Consider the following 25,800-nt stretch of genomic DNA (forward strand, 5'->3'; position numbering starts at 1 on the left):
CCTACTCCCTCTGTCTCCCTGGCCCCAACACACACACACAAGCAAGCTATGATGCCTCCAATAAAACATGGCTCTAAGGGCCTCTGCCCATGGGGAGCTGCAGCTGAGGAGAACACACAGTCCAGGCAAGCCAGCAGGATATTTCTGAGATGGGCTCCTGTTTCCTCAAGAAAGAGAGGTAGGGAGCTGCCTTCTCTGCCGATTCCAGCACATAACACAAATCTCCACACCCATTGCCAATGTGTTTAAATTAACTGTGCTTAGCTCCCCTTACAATGAGAAGGACTCACAGTAGGCAGTCTGGTTTAGGATGTTTTGCATGTGGGTGTTCGACAACAGAAGCATACCATCACAAATCCAAGAAAATAAATTTATTAAACTTTGAAGGAAAAAAATCCACAGACATAAAGAAAGTTAAATATAAACTGCAGGACACAACTAGTCATACTAGTGAATAATGGCTTGTGTGGCCAGCAAAGTACCAAAATGACATTCGGAGACTGATTGAGGTATTTAGCTATTTTTGGCTATAGAAATGTTGTCAGCCTATTGTGAAATAGTAAGAGAGTTTTCCCAAACACACAGTTTTAAGTTGAATTAGGTTCTACATTGATGAAATTGTATATGAAACTAAATTATGTAGCTCTTAGAGAAAACCATAGCAGCAAGGTAGCAGAAAATCTACTAAACATCTATTACAAAGTAACATGTTGAACTTTCAACACCCAATTCTAGCTTTTCACTGTCCTTCCTGCAAGAAAGAGGGAATTTGAAATTACCAACCATTAAGCTTGTTTCCTAAAAAGGTCTGAGCTAAATGGCAAATACTATTTAAGTTAAAGCTAACTTTAAAGTTTTATTAACCTCTTAAAAAATACTTAAAGTGAGAGGCATTCTTCAATGAGATGAGATTCTTCTCTTTTTGACAAGTCTTTTGAGGAGCAATTCCACTGCTTACATCATTAAGGGATTGAACAGTAATTTATAAATTACTCAGGCCTCTTCTTCTGCTTTGAGGCCAATTCACTGCGAGGAGAAATAAAAAAATGATGAAACTTCTTCTACGACTTTAAATAAATTTTATAAAAGGCTTGGTGAGGAAAAAACGTTTCTGCTATTGGTTTAAGTAAATTTTGAGTTATCTGTGGGGATTTAAAATCTTGTTCCTTCTGTTTCTCATTATCATGAATAATGAGGTTGTGTCTGGCTATAGGCTGCGAAACAAAAAACCTATTTCTTGAACTTTTTATTTCATTATCTGGTTAACTTCACTTCGACCTGCTTCAACTTACAAAGTGCTTCTTGTACCTTATTCCCTTCTTAGAACTATGAAAGAAAACCAAGTTGTGTTTGAAGATACTGCTGCAGAGTTTCCAGGGCTTCTTTCTCATGATCTGCATGCACTCAGATCATGACAAACAACTCACTTCATGTGCGACTGCACCACCCAGGCATCCTGGTCAACAGGGACCAGCTATAATTTCTACTTCTCTTAGTTTGTAGCTCTCTGACATGAACCAAAATGTGGGTAAGAAGGGGTTTTTTGTTTGGTTGTTTGGTTTTTGGTTCATGATAAGCTGACGTGTGCAAACATTTTAAAGTTTTCTAAATTAAATCTTTCTGTAAAAATTCAGATAAAACGAGCATGTCCCAATAATGCAGGTAACTACAATCATTTCAGAATTGTTTAAGGAGTTTTGGGAGGTATAAAAAGGGGCTTGTAAAAAACTAACTTGTTCATTTGTTTTGCTTTAGGTGCATTGACCAAGGCATCAAACCAGCGTTAGACTGTAGTTGCTACATTCTTTGGATGGGTCCACACGAACTACAGTACAGTGTGTAGTGTCATAGAAAATAGCCATGCTTGAAGTGTAAATTAGTAAAAATATCTTTATCAATTTATGCCAAAATAAATGTTTACATATCCAAACTATTTTTTGTCTTCTTACCTATAATTTTAGTTCCCAATTTAAAAAAAATTAGCCTGTGCTATGATTTGCATTCAATTTTCCTGAACTGCTAAAAGCCACCTGATTTTTCGCTTTTTCAAAAAGCATGATTTACTATACATTAAAAACGTAGCCATTCAATGCTAAGTTTCACAAAATCAACACCCACAATAACAAGACAATCACTGCCACTAAACAGTCTGTGAGACAATTCTTTAAAATATTTACAGTTCACAACAGGAATAACTATCTGATTAAGCGTTCTTATTTTTTTTTAATATCTTCTTTCAATATTTCAGGAAAAGGCATTTAGAATCCACACTTCCACCCCCTTAACAAAGGGTTTAAACATTGTTTTGGTTTAAGCATTCATGCCCCAGCCAACTCTTTGCCATTAAATACGTAGCTCATGGGAAATCAAAGAAAGGCTACGGCATGATTTTGTTCAGTTGGTCTGTGCTCACGTAGCCACATGATGAAAGAAACTCTTTGTCAGGCAAGGGCAAGGCGGTAGCATTGAGTACGAGGCCCTGTGGAGACTGTACTATATGAATGGAAGTATAGTCTGGGACAGGCATCTCAGAGCTTGAAGCACGTTCTGCTGTCCCAGACCTCCCAGCAGTAGTGGTAAGGCTTTCTGTGGTGATGTAAATGTCTTCCTGGTTAAAGCTTGGCTCGACACGTGATTCAACCTCGACGTGAGGGGCCACGGGGATGCACTTTTTGGCATCTGCCTCACAGAAGTAGGCATTGTCCATGATGAAGTTGGCTTGGCAGAGTGAGACCACTTCGGGATGCATGTCACATTGGGATATCCCTGTCTTGTTTTTTTGGCCCGGGGAAAGGACCACACTCCCTGCTGGCGTAATGTCGCTTACCTGGGCATAAAAGTCGATGTTTGCCAGTGAACTCGGATTGCTTAGTTGAGTATGGGCAGCTTGATGAGTTGACTCAGTTCCACCAATAAGAAGTGGTCTTGGTTTGTTTTCCTCTGCTAGGATAACACTGGGCTGCTGAGTAGCAGGGGTAGCATTACTAGAAGATGAGTCCTTTTGATTTTTCTGGTCAAGGCACAAAAGATCTGCTTCCCCTTTTAACCTTTGTGGCTGAGCAACCTCTGAGGTACCATCACACATGTCGCTGGCATTGAAATCAGTCTCCAGAATGTCAGGTTCATAACAGCTGGTACGTCCAGAGTCGTCATCCTTTGCCCCAAGGATATTAAGTGATTTCTGATGGTCATTGCTTAGAAGTCTGTCTGTGTCTGATCCTTCAGTCTTTTCATCAGGGTCATCAATATCTAGCTCAATGAATTCAACCCAAGAGTCATCATTGTAAAATTCAGGTTTATAGTTGTCATGAACGGCTAAGATTGTGTTCACCTCTTCTAATTTTCCTTCCTAGGGAACAGAAATAAAATGATCTATGAAAAGAAACTCATAATGATTAAGTCATTTAACAAAAAACCTTCAGAGACTAATTATGGTTCCAATAAGAACAATAGTAACAAAGGCATATAATAACAAAAAATACATTAGTGAAGGATTTTTAACTACATAAGACATTCTCATAATTTTAAGAGATGTAATATTTTAAAAAATTTTTCTCCAGAAAGGGTACGAAAAATAGAGTGGATACATACAGTTTGCAAAAGCTCTCAATATCAGGAAATGTTTTCAGGTATCATTTAATTAGTGTCATCTATAGTTTAGATAATTTGTTAATTACCTTAAGGAGATCTGGATCAATTCCTTTAATCTTTGGAACTGGAACTGGGGGCAGAATCAGCATCTTAATCCTTGAAAACAAAATTTCAGTTTGACATATCTTAAAAGTTACACATTCTTTCATTTCAAAAGATAGAAATAAAATACAGTAGTTCCCCCAGCCAGCCCTGGTGGTCTAGTGGTTAAGATATGGTACTCTCACCACCACAGCCTAGATTGGTTTCCTGGTCAGGGAACCACACCACTCATCTGTCAGTTGTTGGCCTGTGGTGGCTGTGTGTTGCTGTGATACTTACTGAAAGCTATCATTCAAATGTGATAGCTATTATTTGCTATTATTTCAAATACCAGCAGGGTCAGCCATGGTGGACAGGTTTCAGTGGAGTTTCCAGACTAAGACAGACTAGGAAAAAGGAACTGGCCACCCATTTTCAAAAAAATTGGCCATGAAAACCCTGTGAATAGCAGTGTAGGATTGTCTTATATAGCGCCAAAAGATGAGAGGATGGGACAAAAAGCCCAGTCATGGGTCCACTCTGCTATGCACAGGTTGCTAGGAGTCAGAATTGACTCGATGGAACTAAGAACAAAGTTCCCCCTTATCCATGGTTTCAGTTACCTGCAGACAACTGCAGTCTCAAAATAGAGTAAAATTAAGATATTTTGAGAGAAAGAGAGAGACTGCATTCACATAACTTTTATTACAGTATAGTGTTATAATTGTTCTATTTTATTATTAGTTATTGTTGTTAATCTCTTACTGTGCCTAATTTATAAGTTAAACTTTATCATAGGCATGTACGTATAGGAAAAAACAGTATATGTAGGGTTTGGTACTATCTGGGGTTTCAGGCATCCACTAGGGGTCTTGGAACGTATCCCCCACAAATAGGGGGGGACTACCGTATTGGCAGTACTATTACTTATTCCAAATATTCTGATACTTTATTTAAGTGGAATATGAGAAAGAGAATGAAAATATTAATCAGTAAGTGATAAGGAAAAACTATAGAAGAAAAAAAGAACCAAAAACCCCTCCTCTGAAGTCAGTTTAAACAAAACATGGTTTTCCCGTAATCTTTATTTTTTCCTTAATGTCTCTTATCGACAGCCAGCATGAGCATTTGGGAGTGAGAAATTTAATTCCATTTGGAGCCAATTTCCATTTCACTTATAAGGAAGGTAATTTTAGTGTACATCTCATCAGTAATTTGTGGAGGAAGAAGGAAGGAGGGACAGAAAGAGGGAGGAAAGGAGGGAGGGAAGGGAGGAGAGAGAAGGAAGAAGAGCCAATCTACATAGAGCCAAAATTATTTGCACACTCAGAAAAGGGTTGACTGGGATGAGTTTGCAACACACAGCTCACATTAATTAAAAATTGTATAAGAGCATCTCATTAACCAGGGTGTCACTGCAGGGTTCATTCCATTTGGGAGGGACTAAATGTGAACTATCTCTAATCAGTGTGGATTTATATACACAATTCTAAGATGCACTCACATTTTCTCTTCCAAATATTTAAATTAGTTTTTGACCACAATTCATTTCAATGTCTATCCTCCCTGTCTTGTGCCTTATTGTATCCCCAGCACTTAGAACAATTCCTGCGACATAGAAGGTACTCAATAAACATTTCTTGAATAAATTTGAATAAATCACTTATCTATTTTGTTAATAGTGTAATCTAGAGTTTGTGTTTTAAAATGAACATTGTAGCTCTAGTAAAAAGCTGAGATAATCCACTCCAACTAACTCATTTTATTGTTAAAAAAATAAAAACCCCTACATGTCAGAGATACCACTGTTGGGCAGGGATGGTAAGCTGAGCTTTGGATATCAACTGATATGCCACTCAATGCGAATGGACAGTCTAGTCTATTCAACAGGGAACTCAGTGTCTGAATATTTCTACTGTCTTTTTATCTAATTCAAGGAATAAGCCAAATTTCATAAGTTGCTTTGAGTAGCTTCCACTAGGTTTACCCAGTGGGATAAGTATTAAAAAAAATTGTTACTGATGAATAGGAGATATAGAAAAAATATAAATCATTAATAATAACTGCCACCTCTGATAAGCCAGACATTGTGAGACGTATTTTGCACTAAACTATGGGTCGGCAAATTATAGCCTGTGGGCCAAATCTGGCCTGCTGTCTGTTTTTGTAAATAAAGTTTTATTGGAACACAGTCATGTTTATCTGTTCATATATTGTCTATGGCTGCTTTGATGCCATGGTGGCAAAGTTGAGTAGTTGCAACAGAGACACACGGCCCAGAAAACCTAAAAATTTACTATTTGGCCCTTTATAAAACAAGTTTGTCAACCTCTGCACTAAATATTTTATTTAATCAACCAGGGAGGCAGATGATATTAACCTGTAGAAAGATTTAGAGATTTAGGGAAGGTGTTCAAATCATACACTAACACTTGATACAGCTGGGGCTCAAATCCAAAGTACCTGACCCCATAACCCAGGCCCTTTGCCTTCTGTCATGCTGCTGTGTTATTTGGTTCTGCATCTCTAAATAAACATTTCAAATGTTCAAAAACATACACAAACATAACATAACCCTAATTATAGGAAGCAAAGATTCCCAAACGTCTAATGCTTGAGTTTGTTATGAGAGCCTCTCCTTTTTGAAGAGGATGATACATTTAGGCTCATGTTAGTAGTTAGCTTTCTAAGAGTTGTGGTTGACTTTGCCAGGGTGGCAGACCCTGCAGGCTATAGGGCCCAAGCAGGTCATACAAATAAATGAAGCAGGCCAGTTACAATGTCATAGGGAGAGATGGGAATGGTGACAGGCTTCTCAAATGGGACAGCTGGTCCTTTGCCTCAGTGCATGTTGCCATACAGGAATATCAACCCAGTTTCACTAGATCTTTCAGCTTTTAAGGGTAATCTGGGCATCTGGATTTGTGTGTGAAAATTCCCTAATTTGAAAACACTTCATAGCAAAACCTTTACGCCAAATCAAATAGCAAAACATTTACTCCAAAAATCAAAATAACATAAAACAACAAACAGATCTGCGGCTGAATTTGGCTTTCAGGTTGCCAGTTTGCCACTCCTGTTTTATGCCAATTCAGGTATTTCTTTCTTGGTTAGTAACAGCTTGAATGGTGGGAACAATAGAGTATAGAGTATAGATAACTTGGCATGAAACTATGTTTGTGACTTTGGTGTAATTTTATTCAAATCCAAATTACATGATAAATTTTGCTGCAGTTGACTCAATTATCTGGATTAAAAAAGGGAGAAGTAGCTTAGATTGTGGACTCACAAAACTTCAAGCAAGGATACGGAGGACCTGAAGTCCTTTACAGCCCTAAGGTTTGGGGAAAGCTGATGTAACACCTCATTTTTTGGAGTATCATTTTAATTATTAGAACTACATGCTCTTCCCACACCTGCTGATAATCATTTTCTATTTCCTACTTTCATTAGAACATGGAAATTTAGACAATAATAAGGATTTTTATGGGCAAATGAAAAAGAAAAATTAATTCTTTTCTACAAAGAACTTAATTTAGCACAGGAAATTTGAAAGTACAAAAAAGATTTCCAAATAATTTTACAATTTGATGATTTTGGCCAGCATCCTAGTTAAGAACTTCATTCTTCATAGAAAACACTCTTTTAGACAAAGGTTAATATATTTTCTTTGAAATCCTATTTGTTCAGAGGATTATCTTTTCTTCAAATATTGTTAGCTAATATAATTAAGCAACATAACAAATTTACTTGGGCTTCACAATGACTCGAAATTGACAGCTAATGTTGAGGAAATTACTTCATAGACATTGTGGGTTTATCTACAGCTGTTACATATAAATTGGCCCATCAAGGGTACAGATCAATGAATTCAAATTAATCAACAGAATAATTTGGCTCCTTTGTTGTTGGCATGACTTAAGTATATAAATTACTCAAAATCCTGAAAATTTATTTATTTATTTACTAATTTTTCCCCCAACAATTGAAAATGTGTTGTCCTGTTTTATAATAGTTGTGTTTGTAAAACAGAAATGTTGCTAGAAAGTTAGGTGCAAGATGAAATTCTGGAGAGTGCATTTTGCTTTCCTCTTGGTTTACATTATAAAATTGGAGACACACTCTACTAAAACCAATCTTTTCTGCATTCCCTTGGAGACATTTAGCACGCATGACACTCTAGAACTCTAGCTTATGGGAATTCTTCTTTCTAAGAAAATTATATTTTGATGTTTATAAATGTTATACAACTTCAAAAAACAAATTAGATATATTCACATAGATCTTATTTTGATTTCTAGATGCCTCTTGGCTTCAGCTGGAGAACCCGTTTTTAGTCCTAGGTAGGGTGAGCAACCATCTTGGTTTGCCTGGCACTGAGGGGTTTCCCGGGACAGGACTTTCAGTGCTAAAACCAGGAACGTCTCAGGCAAACTGGGAGTGCCAGTCGCCCTAATTCTAGGAGAAGGAGCAAGATTAAGCCCCGGGACTCTAAAAATACTCTAAATGTAAGAAAACTGGCAATTGGTACCAGTAATTTTTCCTACATTTTGTATTAAAATTTCCTGTGGTTTGTACTGAGTTTCCTTCAAAAACAAAAATAGAATGATTAGCTATTACAGCTTAAGGAAAATTTCAAGGTCACATAATCCAACACCCTCAATATTACCCATGAGAACACAGAGGCCCAGAGAGGTTAATGGACTCAAATGTGATTAAAGAGCAGCGGCAGAATAACAACTGGAACCCAAGTCTTTTAACTCCAAGGGAATACAGACTGGAACTTCTTCAAACTTGGATTTTAGCTGCGTTTACAAAAGCAGATAAAATACCAAATCATAAATATCCAAATAATTTAAATAAAACCTGAATTTACTTGAAATTCCCATCATAGGAAGTCTGAAAAGGTCTTGTTATATTGAATTATCTAGGTAGCTTTAGTTTGCCACTCAAATTTTCTTGTAGAGTCATGTGCCGTATAAGGACGTTTTGGTCAATGACAGACTGCATATACGACTGTGGTCCCATAATATTAGAACCACATAGCCTAGGTGTATAGTAGGCTATACCACTGAGGCTTGTGTAACACACTCTATGATGCTCACACAATGACAAAATCACCTGATGCATTTTTCAGAACGTATCCCTGTCATTAGGTGATGTATGACTGTATGTGAGGACTGTGTCAAACTCAGCCAAAGACTCAGTACTACTTTATGGTCCTGGAATGAATGGGCCAACTTATCCAGTATTTTGAAGAGGTGAAGAGGTAGCTCTGAGACAACAGTTTTGTTAAAGTGGTGCATACGATCAAGTGTATAGTCCTTAGAGCCAGCCTCTCGATGTTCTATACAACTTCAAGATGGAATTGAAACCTGTGAATTCCCTATGACGAACACAACAAAGTGGTTAATATATAACTGGAGATAACGTTTTACTGGGTTATTTAAAATTTTCACTCATGATCTGCAAAAGGAAATATCAAACAACAAATGGAAAACGTTTGCTACACAACTGGCAAAAACATATCAAAATAGACTATATCACACGTACCTTTGCTGTTTAGAAAATATGAATAAAAATAATATCACTGTTAGCCCAAATATTCCAAGGATAATAATTAAGAACCATGGAAACTGGAAATCTGAAACACACAAGAACAATATCTCACTCAGAGAATTATGAATAATTGAAGTTTACATTTCATGTTCTTTTTTCACATAACAGTATTTTCTAATTTGTATTCATCCAGGAAAGTCAGTGATTTCACTTGATAATCACTGAAATAAAATGTAATGATGTAGGAGTATTTTCTGTTCCAAGAACACCTCTGTCCACTTTTCAAATCCTTTCACATACAAAAAAAAAAAAAAAATTAAAATAAAGAAAACAGCACACAGTTTAAGCACAGTTCATGTTTATGAAAAAAACCAAACTGCTTTAAGCATCTTATGTGTTCAGGGTGTGTCCCTAAAGTCTTCAACTCTAGGAAAAATTGCTGCTTGGTAACATATGCCTTTACCTAAATAATGTCCACTTGGTCCAACGGCCCCCCCCCGCCCCCCTTTTTTAGCTGAGGAAGATTAGCCCTGAGCTAACATCTGTGCCAATCTTCCTCCAATTTATACGTGGATTGCCACCACAGCATGGCTGATCTGCGCCCAGGATCTAAACCTGTGAACCCAGGCTGCCAAAGTGAACTTAACCACTACCCCAGGGGGCCAGCCCTGGTTCCCTTTTTTTTTAAGGTGTGGTGATTTTTGTTTTTATCCTCCAGACTGAGGATCTATCAAAAAGATGGGGACAGAGTTTTTATTTGAGTCATAACAAACTTTTTAGATATGCAGAGTATGTAAGTTACTTAAAAAAATATATCCTTTGACAGAAGATCGCTACTGAGGCTCCCATCTTCAGATTTTCATACACTTTGTAGCAAATGTGGGGGACTTTGTAAAATTTCTATTTCATTCCCTAAGAACAAGTGCCTACAACCACCTTCCAGTTCGTTCCCAGTATTCTTACTACACTGACAGAGGTTATCAATTTTTTAATAAAAACGATAAGTGTAATTTACCTTTATGTTGCTTTATTAAAAGTAGGCTTTTATATAAATGGTGTTGGGAAAACCAGACAGCCACATGCAAAAGAGTGAAAGTATACCATTATTTTTCACCATACACAAAAATTAACTCAAAATGGATTAAAGACTTGAAGGTAAGATGTGAAACCATAAAACTCCTGGAAGAAAATATAGGCAGTATACTCTTTGACATCAGTCTTGGAAGGATCTTTCTGAATACCATGTCTACTTGGGCAAGGGAAACAGAAAAATTAAGAAGTGGGACTTCATTAGACTAAAGAGCTTCTGTAAGGCATAGGAAACTAGAAAAAAAAAGGAAAAGAACCCACCAACTGGGAGAAAATATTTGAAAATCATATATCTGACAAGGGGTTAATCTCCAAAATATATAAAGAACTCAGAGAACTCAACAATTGAAAAAAAAAAAAAAAACGATCAAAAGCTGAGCAGAGGATCTGAACAGACATTTCTCCAAAGCAGATATACAGATGGTCAACAGGCACATGAAAAGATCGTCAACAGCACTAATTATTAGGGAAATGCAAATCAAAACTACAATGAGATATTACCTACACCTGTTTGAATGGCTATAATTACCAAGACAAAAAACAAATGTCACAGAGGATGAGGAGAAAAGGGAACCTCATACACTGCTGGTGCGGATGTAATCTGGTGCAGCCAGTATGGAAAATAGTATGGAGATTTCTCAAAAAGTTAAAAATAGAAATACCATACAACCCAGCTATCCCATTACTGGATGTTTATCCAAAGAAACAAATCTATACTTCAGAGACTTATGCACTCCTATGTTCATTGCAGTATTATTCACAATAGCCAAGATGTGGAAGCAACCCAAGTGCTCACTGACTGATGAATGGATAAAAAAGATGTGGTATATATATAATGGAATACTACTTAGCCATAAAAAAGACAAAATTGTCCCATTTGCAACAATATGGATGGAACTTGAGGGCATTATGTTAAGTGAAATAAACCAGCCAGAGAAAGACAAATACCACGATTTCACTCATATGTGGAAGATAAACAAACACATAGACAAAGAGAACAGATTAGTAGTTACCAGAGGGGAAGGGGGTTAGGGGGTGGGCATAAGGAGTAAAGAGGCACATACATATGGTGACTGACAAATAATAATGTAGAACTGAAATTTCACAATGTTAGAAACTATTGTGACCTCAATAAAATAAAAATAAAAAAAGAAAAAAATCTGAGAAACTGTCACAACCAAAGAAGGTTAAAGAGACTTGATAAATAAATGTAATGTGCTATCCTGGAATGGAAAAAGACTATTAAGTAAAAACTAAGGAACTCTGAATAGGCTATGCAATTTACTTAATAAAAATGTATCAATATTGGTTCATTAAGTTAGCAAATGAATCATCCTAATGTAAGATGTTAATAATAGGGAAACTGGGTGCAGGGTATATAGGAACTTTCTATAATAGTCTCAATTTTTCTGTAAATCTATAACTGTTCTAAAATTAAACTCTTTATATAAAAAAGTAGGCTTTTATGCTATAATATTCTTTTATTATTTTAATTTTCTTATTCTGTTATTAAAATCCCCAAAGGAGATGTTAGGGGTATTATAAGAATTAGTAGGGCAGAGAATACCACATTGTACCTTGTGGTATCTATACTTTTATATCAATGACATATTCAGGAATATAACATAAAGCAAGAGCTTCAGTTTTTTCTTTTTGTTTTTCACCACAGAAGGAAAACTCAGTTAAAAAAACCTATGTTAAGTGAGTTAAATGCCATTATGATAAGCTTAAATGGCATGTGGCAAATATGGTTTTTAAACCAGAATTTCATCATATCAAATTGTCTGAAACAACAAGCCTGTTAAGTAGAGCTTAGAAAAAATGGTACTATAGACATTTTCGTCAAAGTGTTATTTTGTATTATGGATTCTACCTGTACTATAAATGCAGAAATATAAATTTCATTTCTCTGTAGCTTGTGATTGTTTCATGTAACAGACCTAAGCTCCGCATATGATCCTGTAAACCTTCTGTTTCTAATAGAGATGAACTATAGACAACTCCCATTTGGGAGTGACAGTATTTTATACATTCACTGTTCATTGTTAAGCAGCTTTATTTCTCTATCTAAAAGCTTCAGTTCTTTCATTCTGAATTTATAGGTGTCATTTCTTTAAGCTTTAATTATCTTTGTATTTCTCTTATGTAGGATCTTCAAATGTTCCATGTTACTCTGAAGCATAACTGGAACACTACTTAATAAGCCATCCTCCAGGTAAAAGCCACAGCTGAACTTTCTAAAACCAATAAGCGCCCGCCATTGACTAGCTATGCTGACTCGATATTAAGCTTTCTCTTAGATGCCATGTATACATCCATCCATGTAGATACAGAATTTCTTCACTAGGCATTTGAAAAACATTTTTTCTGATTATAATGGAAAACAAACATTGTAGAAAATCTTAGAAATACAGAAACATACAAAGAATCACTGAATTTTTCTTATCCAGAGATACCTCCCATTAATATCTTAGCGTATCTTCCTATCTCTAACTTACACCTATCCCAGGACTTTTCCTGAATTAAATAATTTGCAAACTAAATCCTCCTTCCACTTTTGTGCTGGATAATACCTATTATAGATAGTGAGCTCGAGATCTCTCACCCTGACATTTGATGCTAATGTGTCTTGATCTGGACAACACCCTAACAATGTAGGGAATGTATCACCATGTATTGACAAAAGCAATGTTGGCTGCCATTTTAAATGTTTTATTTTACCTTCTTCACATGCCAATGGGCTCATCTGAGGAAGTGTTACATACAGCACCTCACTGAACTCGCCATATTTTTCAGAGTTTCGTTGTCTGGATCTCACACGCACTTCATATTCTTTATCCAGTCTCAACGAGTACACCGGAACCGATGTTGACAATACTGGGTCCATCTTTCAAGATAAAACATCAAACTTGTTGGTTAGAGAATCAACAACTCAGTGCAGTAAATGCTACAAGGTGTTTCTGCATTTGTATTCAAAATAAATTTCTGCAAAGTAGGTAATATTTTAAAATGCACTCGTGGAGTTTGTTATTAAAGAAAGATCAAGGAAAACAATTTTGTAAAGAATCATTTTGTTAAACAGATAATAGTCCTCAAGTGTATTTTTGGATACACACAAAGATACGATACACTTGTTTAACAAAATGCAGCTATATCTTTCCGTTACGCTGTCAAATATTCTACTAAGATCAAAGCATAATAGAATTATTACAGACAATGACAGAACTATAAAGAAAACTACAGATATGTTGCCAATTCTTTGGGATATTATAGCTTTGTATGAAGACATAAGAACAGAATAAACAAATATATTTCCACACCGAAACAAATTATAGTCATATATACATTATCTATCTATCTATCTATCTATCTATCTATCTATCTATCTCTGTTCTTTGGAAATTCTGGGTATTCATTCATCTGATCACAGAATTGGAAAGGGTCCTAAAAAATCATGGTTACCTTAGTTGAACTTTCAAATAATTCTATTAGAAGCAAGTACATATTGAATCTGCTTGCTCTAGAAGGCTTAAAGCCACCTCAAAATAGTTTGCTATTCAAAATCTGTGAAGAAAAGTCATGAGTCCTTTGGTCATGAACATCATAGCCCCACAACTCTTAAGGCCAGGATGTCCTTTACCCTCTCTGGGAAGAGTTAGTGAGGCTTTTAGACCTTTAAGATGTTGCTATCAAAGAGCTAGACCCAACTAATGACGGTGTTCTCCTCCAAGTCAAATACTGAAGGCAGGTCTTCAGTATGTGCTTTTCACATGTCTTCAGGTGGAACATCTTGTTTCTGTTTGTAGAAAAGTAGGAATACTCCCTTTTTCAACAGCATGGGTTTTTCACATAAACAAGAGTCGCATAATTTGTTTTATTAAGTCAGAAGCTGGGCCTTTAGCTTCTAAAGCAAATTTTCCTTTCACCTCAGTTAGTTTCTACTCACCAAGTGCCTCTTTTTTCCCATATGTACATGGGATGGTTAGTTTGTGTCTTTTATGCAAGTTTCTTGATGCATGAAACATTTGTATGTCTAAAGTACTTTTTTAAAGTCAGGATTCTGAATATTAAATATTTTATTTTTCTTAAAGTATTTTTAAAAGCCTATATTTCCACTCTTAAAGCCCTAATTTCTCTGTTGTTGCTATCATTTTTATTTCTTTACAGATTTCACTAATAACAAAACCAAACAGGGGCCCTCAGTGATTCTACCTATGTCCCCCTCTCCATCTTCCCTCAACTTTCCTCACCAAACTCTAACTGGCTCACACCCTGCCACCTGCCTGTGAGGGAATGCCTACTCTTGGCCAATCCTCAGTGAAAGTATTGCTGATACCCTGAGAAGTCTTGCCTGGCACTTTCTCCTGCTCCATCCTGCCAGATAACACACCTCTTACATCACTTCTTACATTTCACTGCTCAAATTTCTATGTTATCCTGCCAACTCCCTGGGGGCAAACAGTGCCTTCATTATCTTTGCATTTCCAAAGGCCAGCACAATAGCACGTATACAGTGGGTGCTCAAGAAATGGCTCACACATTTACATAATTCCATGCCACCCATTTAGTCTTTAAAAACCCATAAATTCTGGGGCTGGCCCTGTGGCATAGTGGTTAAGTTCACATGCTCTACTTCTGCGCCCAAGGTTTGTGGGATCGTATCTCAGGTGTGGACCTAGCACTGCTGGTCAAGCCATGCTGGGGCGGCATCCCACATAAAATAGAGGACGATGGGCACAGATGTAAGCTCAGTGACAATCTTCCTCACACACAAAAACAAACAAAAAAACCCATCACAAATTCTTAACTTGCTTTAGTAGCTAAATAGTTGTAAGCAACTACATGGTCATTAGTATGACTTTTATATTCAAAATGTATTTAATAAAAAACAGAGGCACAGTAATACCAAATTCAATATTGTCAAATGGTAATTTGACTTCCTGATGTAAGCAACAAATGCTTAACTTTTCCCCCTCTACTTATAAACCTCTCTTCTTTTTACGCTCATGACTGTTGTGCTTATACCAAATTAGATGATGTGTTTCTTCAAGAGAGAGGTCAGTTCTTATAGATACACCCTTGATATTCATGACAACTCGGTCCAAGTTACCAAACTTATAAATATCAAATAAAAATACCTTTTATAACTTCACTCATAGAAGGAAGTAAAGTAAAAGTTAACTGACCATTTCAGTCACTGAGTTATGCAGATTTTCTAAATGTTTACAATATACATATAAATCACTTTCGCTAATATCACCATTGATCTCATCAGGAAAGTCTTCAAAGATTGGGCACGCTATCAAGCTCATGCCTGCAGATAGATGCAAGTTTTCCAAAATTCTAATTTTCCCTTGAAAGCTCAATTTTTTTTTCATTGGCAACAAATACTGTCAATTGTTTTTCTTGAAGTGATAAGATCACTTTATTCTTTTTCAAGAAACATTTGCCAAATATTTGCCTGCTCAAATATGAACCATTTATCAGTTTATCAGTTGTTCTTTCAAGTAAAAAGGTGTTCCATGCAAAAAGCAGCTAGTTCAGTTGGCAGTTCAGCCATGTAAGTGCTTTTCCTCGAGATAACCATCAGTACCTTGGCATGGAGCAGAAATGCTTTATGTGTACTTTCCATGTGTCAGACAGAATATTAAAAAGCTATTTACTCAAAGGCTGAGAGTTAATAAAATTACTAATTTTTTACAGCTTCATCAAGGGCATTCTTATGTGAAACCAGCTCCCGCCCTTCCTTACTGTGAGTGCGTGGTGGTGAGGAAGACAGAGACTTTTCACTACAGTTTGGAACTACTGCCTTGATTTGTGCTAAGGCGACAGCAGTTTTCCACCATTGCTTTTGTACCATCAGTACAAATCTCAACACAATGAAAAAAGGAAATAAAATTTTAGTATTATTATGAAAATAGTCTTCACCTTGTGGACTTCCTGCAAGGGTCTCAGGGACCCTCAGGGGTCCACGGTTCACACTTTGAGAACTGTTGCCCTGGGGTACCTAGCATAGTGTTCTGTGCACAGTAGTTATTTCAATACCTGGTTGCTGAATAAATGTTGGATTATTGATTGGATATAGAAAGTCTTTTTTGACTCAGCATTCAACCAAGCTTTCTTGTACCAAGTTACAGAACCGATATCTAAATTAAGATGATTCCAAAAACAGAACCTCGAAGCCCAATATTTAACTGTTCAAAGCTGCTCCAAACTTAACTTTCCTCTAAGGACAAAATTGGCTTCTTTTTCAGCAGTTCACTGAATGGACAGAGCCTGGTGTTTCAAAATTCTGGGAGTGAGGCTGTGCCAGGCTGCTGGGCACGACCTGATGACTTGCCAGAAACCACTTGGCTTGGCCAGGGCTGTGGCTGTGGTTAGACTGATTTAGAATTAGTTATATTGGGAGTAGCATGATAATCCCGTTTTTCTTCTTGTTGTGTGCCATGTGGAATTTATCTAAGTGCCGAGTTCCCATACACTTGGCAAGGAAGTGAGGGGTTCAGAGGTCAACCATTACCATGCTACTTGCCTATGTAAAAACCTCTTAGCTTGATTCTCCCCTGAGATACATAACAAAACATCCTTCTGAAACTTCTAAAGGACAAATTCCCTCCCTCTGTTCTCCTCCTGGAGTTACTTAAGAACTTATTTTACTGGGGGTCTTGTGAGCGGCAGCAACTAAAATCATGGGAGAATATTGAGCCACAGCTCACTGTTTGCCTTGATCGTAACCCTTCCCATGTTCAGCCACCAGCCCAAAGACAGCTCAGTGGCTAGAATATATGACTTTGTTCTAAAGTTCAACTGGACACCCAGGATGACCGAGGAAATAGTTTTCCTTTCCTTCCATATAAGCTCCATGTAAGTATCTGCTGTCGGACAGAATTCCAAGATGATATTTTACTGATTACATCAGTTTTCCTCAAATAGGAATTATGAAGCATATAACACGAGCATGTGGTATTAGGTCAAAAGGAAGTCTAATTATAAATGAGAGGGGGTTATTGAAATAAAAAGGAAACTCAAAGATTCTTAAGTGTGAGATGTAATGATATCTTACCATTTTCCATTGGGTCTCATTCACTTCTTTGTATTGCAGTTCATACTCCAGGACTATCCACCCCTTCTGAACATCTGCATTGGGTGGTGGTTCCCACCTCACTTGGATATCTGCATGAATCCCGGTTAAACTGATGTTCAGTAAAGTCCAGTTGAGGCCAATGGGTGGATCTGGTTGCACTGTGCATTTCAACAGACAATTAGTCACAGAGAGACACAGCTTGATATTAATGGAGTGCTTTCTTCTGAAGAGACCAAACAACTTTACACATTTTTATTATTCATATTCTTAATCCTTCCAATATTCCAATTATTATACTTTCACTTTATGAGTGTCATGTACGACTTTTAATTGGATCTAATTTTAAGGATGATCTTTTTTTTACTTTATAAAAAGCCTCTAAAAAATTCCTTTGTGAGTCTAAAATCTGATCTATAACTTTTCTTGAAGATCAGCCATGTTTTACATTTCTTTTAGCTCTGATAGGGTTAATGCTTTGGGATTTTGGCAAAGGAATTCATTTCAACTCAAAACTGGAGGGACAGAGAGTCAGAAAGACCTACAGTATTTAAACATGTGGCTGTCTGGGAACTAGAGGTAGAGAAATCTTTTTTCTTCCAATTGTCTATGACCCGGGGCAAGGACCTTGTCTTAGTCATTTCTGTATTGCTACTGGTACAATCCTTCTGACACTCAGCAAATGCTCCTTAATTTGTTGTCTTCCTAGCCACATGTGACCATTTCTTCAGACATCAGAAGGAAGGCATTACATTGCTCTCTCAAATGGTGATGATTCAGTGTTTTCTGTTCCTTACTTAGCTGTATGTGAACAATCTGAAATAGTGTTTTGCTTGGTTTCTACCGACATACTGTACCTTCTCTGGTAAATCTGCTGCATTCTGCTTATTAGGACCTCAGAGACCACAATTTCCCAAAGGATAATGAAGAGAAATATGGATTCCAAAGTTAGGAACTATATCTAAATTTATATTCTAGATAGTCCCTGACCAATTATTGCTATTTAGGTCCGAGTACTGAGGTTTTCAAAAATCACTTGCAGATACAGAGCAAAATTTATTTTCCTTTCTACTATCTGCAGAAGGTCACCTAGAGTGTTGCAAAGTCTGGGTCCCCAGGGTTGATCAGAGATAAGCCTACAAATACATGGTGTGAGGAGCTCTCCCTGGCTGTTAAAATCTGGTGGCCAAAGGGGGAAGCTCTTGTATTCACCCAGGGTGGAAACACTGTGAAGGAGCATGCCACTGGCCACTGTGGAGTAGACACCGCTTTCCAAAATAGAGAGAGCTCAAATTTGATTAATTATGTCCACATTTTGGAAGGCAAAATTGGAGGGATATGCAAAATCTAAGATTCATATGGTTACAAAAATATAGTAATATCCTACCCTTTTGGATTTGTTGGTGATTGAGGAATTCTGATAATCGAAGCTTAATCCTTTAAGTGACCAAACTATAAAAATGTTTTTGATGGAACATTTTCTAAAACTTAGTATTCACGTTGCAGCTTAAAAATTTCCCTTACTATTCTAAATAGAGGATATGGAACAGGGTCGTTTTTGAGAAGGCTCAGTGTCACTGTCATATGCATAATAATAACCTCTCCCTTACCTCTATACATACTTCCACATGCTGTACTTGACTACTTCTCTGAGATGTTTAAAAAGCATTTGAGACTGCATACATCCAAAAACAAGACCCTAGTCTTCCTCCCAAAACTTGCTCCTCTTTCCTCTTCCTTATCTCTGTTAATGGTGATTCCATTCCTCCAGTCGCTTAGGATAAAAATGGTGAATTCTTCCTTGACTCATCTTTTTTTCTTTTTGCCACTCCACATTCTGTCAACTGTACTTTTAAGATATTCCCAGAATCCAACCACTTCTTGCCACCTGCACCTCTCTAACCTAGCCCTAGCCATTATCATTTTTCGCCCATATTGCTGCATTTGCCTCCTAACTAGTCTCCTCCTGTGGTCTTTTGTCTCCCTTCAGTCTACTCTCAATACCATCCTTAATACAGTTGTCACAGTGAGTATCATCACACTTGTTAGATCATATCACTCATCCTTTAAAACCCCCCAAAGGAGTCCTATCTCGCTCCATGTGAAAGCCAAAGGGTACTGTTAGCTTTGACCTGGTCTCACTACTCTCCTCCTTGCTCACTCTGTGCCAGCTCCACACCGCACCCCCACCCCGCCACCCATGCTGCTCCTTGAATGAACAAAGGCATGCTCCCGCCTGAGGATCTTTACCCTTGCTGTGCCCTCTTGCTAAAATGCCCTTCCCTCCAATATATACATGATTATTCTCTCATTTCCTTCTTTACTCAAGCGTCACTCTCTCAGTGAAGCCAACTCTGATAACTCTAAAATTGCAACCTCTCCAACACTCCTGTTCTCTTTCCTTGTTATTCTTACTCACAGCCTTGTCTCTTTCTACCCTTCCTGGGATAAAATCCCATAAGGGTAGAACTTATCTGTCCCCAGCACCTAGAATGCTGCCTGGCTCAAGGAAGAGACTCCATAAATATTTGCTGAAAAAACAAAAAAATAATCTAACTAATATATTACTTTAAACCCAGAGAACAGCCCTGTGAGGTAGTAGCAGGGTACACGCATAATTCATGAGGAAGCTGAGGTGTGTGATTGACATCTTAAGATCTAGTAGGGTCACCTCAGTTCTTTGTTGTCTCTCACTCTCTGCTCTCTCCCCTCCTTGCTGTTGTTGTAACTCTGCCCGTCATCATCTTTAGCCTTAATTATCACAAAGTCTTGTAACCCCTCTACCTCTAGTCTGTGCCACTCCAATCTACCCTCTGTACTGCAGCAAGATGAATTTCACAGAGACATTAGTAACATGACAGGTGGTACAACAGCTTTGAGATAGACTCTGGAGCCATGCTACCCAGGTTCAAATATCAGCTCTACCTCACAGCTGTCTGACCTTGAGCTAGTCATTTAACTGCTCTTAGCTTCAGTTTCATCATCTGTAAGATGGGGATTATAATAGAACCTATTTCACATGGTTATTATACTTAACACATGTTAAATGCTTTGTAAGTGTTAGCTATTACTAACACAGGTCATTTCCCTGCGTAAACATCCTCAAATGCACCTCTCGGCAGGAAGATAAAGTTCAAATATCTTTGCAGGGGACACAAGACCACTGATGATTTCTCTGGCTGACCAATCAGGCCTGCCTAACTGCTCCTGAGTCCTTGAATATTCTGTGCTGTTTGTCACTTTTGGAACTTAGTAGTTGGAAGACACAGTCCATCTTATATACTTGGCATCTCCCACTGCTGCTTTAAGAAGTACCTGAACTGTCACCATCTCTGTGCAACCCTTCCTCATCTCTGAGGCCTAGTCAATCATTTGTACCTTTGGCCACCACCTTGGCTTACGATGCATTCTACACACCTGGAGCCCAGCACCCGCTGCAATGTATTGCAATTATCTGCTAACACAACTGCTTGCCCTACTTGACCGTATCTTACTCTGCAGCCACCACATCTAGCACAGTGCCCGGCACATGGCAGGCCCTCAGGGAAAGTCAGCCAGGTAACAAGTGGGGCTGGCTATTGGCAGGGACAGGGCTAGAACATGGGTCTTGAGCCAGTATTCTTACTAATACCTATTTAGCCACTCAACAGCCACACCTATTGACATTAGGATATGTACTAAATAGTCTCTCTAAACTACGTAATTGGGTTCTCTTTTCTGCTCGTTGCAGTCTTCTCAAGCTTTTTCCTCAAAGTCAGGCTATCAGATTTACTTGTTTCTGTCTGCAGCTTCCAGCCACATTCTCTCAGTCTCTTCCAGTCTGCTGATGACTGGGAAAGCACATACAAGAACAGCACACCTGAGACAAGCTCCAGGGAATTCCCATAAGCAACAGACGAGCTTTTGTGGATAGGTTTTGAGGCACCAACGTCAGCTACTCAAAGTCCTCCTTTGATTCTTTCTATTTATCTGTTTACACTATTATTGTACAAACATGAATATTCCAACTACGCTCCTTTGTTTGGTTTTGTTCCATTTCTCCCTGTGTCCACATGATGGGCAAGGGATAATTTGTTTGGATCTTCACTTAGTTCATTGAGCTGATTATCACCAATGTTTGTCTGGAGATCTTATAAACATGACTTTAAGCTGATTTTGGCTGTTTTGCAAATGTAAAATTCCAAAATTATTATGCTTTGTGATAAAGAAAATCTAGGTTTTTATTACAACAATGATAGAGATCAAAGGCCAACATATTTCAGTAGATCTGAATAACCATATGGAATAATTAAGAGAGAAGGAATCTAAGAGTACATTGAGTTTGTCCCTTGCAGTGGCACACAAGAATACAATGCAGCTTTAAAGACCTTCTCAAGGAAAAGACTCCACAAGGCTCCCATTCTTTTCTCTACAAAATTTACTACCAAATTGTTTTATGTTAGAGCTAACTTAAGTTCCCCCTGCCCTCTTCCTCTTGCTCAACAGCTGATCTCATGTCCTGTAAAGTAGACTTCCATCCACTTAGACAGTAAAACAACAGTCTTCCTACTGGAACATACTTGGATGTTGCAGCCTTCCCTGCTTATTTAATCTAGAGCCATGTCAAATAAAACACAAACCTGTGATTTACCTATTTCCTCAACAGAGAAACACTTTTGATCCACAGTACCACCATTGCTAGTTAGCTTGATACAGTAGGGTATCCAAATGGAGGTATAAGATGAATTAAAGTAACAGCTGTTTTCTCCAGCAGAGACATAATCAGGGCATTCTTTCCATTCTTGAGTCCATTCTTGAGTGCTCCTGTAATGGAGGGAGAAAAAGGATGAATTGTTCCCCAAATCATACCATAGCTTAAGTCAAAGCAAGGTGCTTGATAGTCAGATTCAATAAATTGGAACACCAGTATTTTGTGAGCAAGTATTTTAGTGGGGCCATTTTCAAGAAGTATCACATCTGAGGACATCATCAGTGTCTGCAGAGTGATAGGAGGCCATTTGGTACTTCTGCGTACAGTAAAAGCATCCATTCATTGGCTGCATAGGACGTGCTGGCTCCTAAATTAAGTGATTTATTGCTAGGTCCTTCATTATCCCCATGCTACCAATGAGGATTCTGAGGCTGAGGGAGGTTTAAAAATATTTCTTTATTAAAACACTGCAGAGAGTCAACTCCAAAACTATACAGATTCCCAGAGAACAGTGAGTCTCTGGACTTGGGCTTTTCCCCAACTCATGGTGGGGAGGCAACTCATGAGGAGGCACACTGATGGTGTTCTCCAGAGTGGCAACTCTAAGGTCTGGGTGGCCTTGAGGTGGAAAATTGGCTACCCTACTCTGAACCACTGCATCCTGCACCCTCTTCCCAAGGCTATCCTATGCTTGGGAAAGTTTCCCAATGCCTTGAACTCTTTCCCATACTCCTGATTTTTTCTCAATAACATGAAGATCCATGAGACCATTTCAAACATGCTGGACATCCAGGTAACATTTATGAAACATGGGGATCCTAGCCATTTTTCCTCCCATTCCTGAAAGAGATAAAAGGCATGAAACCAGAAATTTAAAAATCTTTCCAAGCCCCCAAAGCATCTTTCTTTTCCATTTTGTAAATAGGAATGGACATTTAATTATAGTATTAAAAAAAGGAAACAAAAATGAGCTGAGTTGAATCAATGTGTTTGCTTGTCAGTTCCTTTTTTTGGTTTCTCTGCAAAGAACAAGCTCATCTTTTCCTTTATCTTGGATCAGATAAAAACAGACAAACAAAACAAATCATGGAGGATAGATGGACACATGGAGAACACTGAAGAAATCAGAAAAACTATATCTCCATATTTATGTTTCACCATAGAGTTATTCAACTCCATCACCCTAGAGAAAGCATCATTTACCCAGATGACTGAAAACAACAGTAGGGTGTGTATTTAATGGAAAAGAGATGCCAGGAAGGAAGTCTGAGTTTTTTGAAAGGAAATTCTCTGGTCAGCTGCCATGAGGACCTGAACAAAAATGCAGAGCAATCAAAAGGTTGTGCAGACTCAAGTCCACCACAGCAGGAACAGAGCAAACGTGAGAGAATGTGACACAGCTCTTCAAAGTCCCATCTGACTGACTGACTGAATGAATGAATACAGTAAACCATCTTTTGGTGCCTATTATAAAAGCACTATAGAAGCATTATATCTGGCATTAGCACTGTGCGGATATAATGATTAATGAGATTTGTCCCTACCTTCAGGCTAGAAGACACAGAAATTACCGTCTGAGTACTTTTTTTCATCTCTTGCATTCAAACCATTGATATTTAATGAGCATTGATTATATAAAACACTGTGCTAGACACTATGGGGGATGCACATGTGTCTAAGGATTCAGTCCTGCCTCACGGGAATGACTAAAACACTGTATTACAAAGCAATGTGGCTGAGTACTCATAGGTAATGCACATTAGGATGGGTAAAAGTTTAACAGAAGGCAATAGGGAAAGAAAGAGAGGGAACAGAGTGGTCAAAGGCACTGAGGTAAGGAAGCATGGGCTTGGGTGTGATGAGGGAAGCAGGAGGAAATGGAATGATAAGGAAGCAATTTCTTAAATTAGAATTGCTACTTGGGTTGGGTAATTTATTACTCCCTTATTATTCACTAGGCTATCAGCTGAGGAGAGAGTTTATACGTCAATGAGACATGAAACCAGGTAATCTGTGGCTGAGGAAGAAGAAATACGAATGACCCTATGCTGGCCAAGGCCTAGGGCTGGCAGGCCAGACTGTGGAAGTCTGTGAGCATCCCTCTGGGGGATGGGTGCTGGGTAGCAGTGTGCAGTGAGGACACTGCAGGCCGTGGGGAAGGCAGGGACTGAAAGGAAGGGATGAGGAGCTGGGAGAAGACACATGTTTCCTCCTTTACAGCTGTTTCTCAGGCTGGCCTGTTTGGCACTTGGAAGAAGCTTGTGCAGTATCAGGGGGTCCTTGAGACAGCTGCTCATCAGCTGTTGGAAAGAACTTGGGATTAACATGGCAGAAACACCAGGGTCTGAGACAGTGAACTGTTGCTTAAATTCTAGTTGAGATTCTTAAAAGTTGTATACCCTTGGATGAGAGGGAGAGTCATCTGTGATGGGAAAAGCAAGTAGGTAGAGGGTAGGAGAAAGAGATAGTATGTGTGTGTATGTATTTAGTAGGAAAAAGATAAAAAAAAAGTTAGGGATAGGTGGGTCGTTGAAATATAATATGGTTTATTTTATCTGGAATTTCAAACTAAATAAGAGAGCATCACAGAGAATGGTTGAACAAGATTGCCCAGGGAATGAGGCTTTCATATAAAAGCAGAGGGGAGAGCAAATGTATTTAGCGTAATTGACATTATTAAAGTTAGTATTAAAATGTCCTAGAGATTTAGGCCAGTACTTAGCAGGTCTGGATTTGTAACAGGGAGGTTAGCTCTGTGTTTCACACAGTGTCTCAACTTGGGCATGTCAGCACCCTGGTCCCCATGGGGACTGTACGAAAATCCCAAATCCATTAGCATCACAGAACAAACAACTGAAAGCACTCATCTTGAGCAGGATGGATCCGGAATAGGTGTTTCAAAGCACAGCTCCCAACCTCTTCCCTCATTAACTGAAGTTGAATTTTATTTTAAATAAATATTTAAAATTTATTTATAAACTATTAAATTTAGACAAAAAAAACCCAAATGGACTCACAAAACCGATACTCTTTTGCCTGTCTTCTCTGGGTTGAATTTCTACACGGATGACCAAAGCCAGGTTACAGAAACTACTTTCTCCTTCTCTTACTCTCAAGAGTTAAATGCTTTACGTTTGCTTCCAAACTATCTTGTGAAATAGGAGTGAGAACTATAGAAAGAGACTATCAATAGAAATCAGAATCAAGAGCAGAAGAAATGCTTTCCATCTAAAGGTAACCACTTGGAAGCGAAATCATAAAAATAAAACATCATTTATGTTCTAAGGGCAACTGTTTTTCATTACATACAGCTCATGTGTTTTAGGCTTAAAATTTAACCTTTTCCTTAGAAAAAAGAAAAGAAAGTAACAATGCCCTTTCTCCTTTCTAATTTCCCTCACAACCTCACATGGAAAATAAACTCTCTTCTAGAAGGCCAGGATAATTTATTGAGGGGGGCTAGTGTGGGGATGGCAGAGGTCGGGGGATGCAGCCTTAGGGACTGAGTCCTCACACGCTCACTTCTTTTGAAAACAAGGCATTTGCAGGCAAGCAGCTGAGAGCAGAGCATCTCTGACAGGCTCCCCAGAGCCTCCTTTTGCTGTGCCGGTGATTTGCGTTCATGCTGACTCCCCTCCAAGCTCAGAGGCTGAATATGGCAGGATCTCCATCACAGGGTGGCAGAGACCGTTCTCAATGGGCTGCTTCT

The 25,800-nt window shown here is 38.2% G+C and overlaps 1 protein-coding gene across 3 annotated transcripts in view; it reads right to left on the bottom strand.

Annotated features, from left to right (window-relative positions):
• Positions 1–356: 356 nt before the first annotated feature.
• GHR (growth hormone receptor) overlaps positions 357–25,800 on the bottom strand; it is a 245,225-nt gene continuing 219,781 nt past the window's right edge. For all 3 annotated transcript variants that reach the window (XM_014855170.3, XM_044779368.2, XM_014855167.3), the window contains 6 exons: positions 22,032–22,204; positions 17,384–17,562; positions 13,042–13,207; positions 9,226–9,316; positions 3,678–3,747; positions 357–3,349 (listed from right to left, as the gene is read on the bottom strand). In XM_014855170.3, coding sequence (XP_014710656.2) covers positions 2,378–3,349; positions 3,678–3,747; positions 9,226–9,316; positions 13,042–13,207; positions 17,384–17,562; positions 22,032–22,204 — 1,651 coding nt within the window. In that variant the 3' untranslated portion in view covers positions 357–2,377. The remainder of the gene's footprint in view (positions 3,350–3,677; positions 3,748–9,225; positions 9,317–13,041; positions 13,208–17,383; positions 17,563–22,031; positions 22,205–25,800) is intronic.

This window comes from Equus asinus, chromosome 10 (assembly GCF_041296235.1).
Source record: "Equus asinus isolate D_3611 breed Donkey chromosome 10, EquAss-T2T_v2, whole genome shotgun sequence".
In the NCBI taxonomy this organism is placed as follows: domain Eukaryota; kingdom Metazoa; phylum Chordata; class Mammalia; order Perissodactyla; family Equidae; genus Equus; species Equus asinus.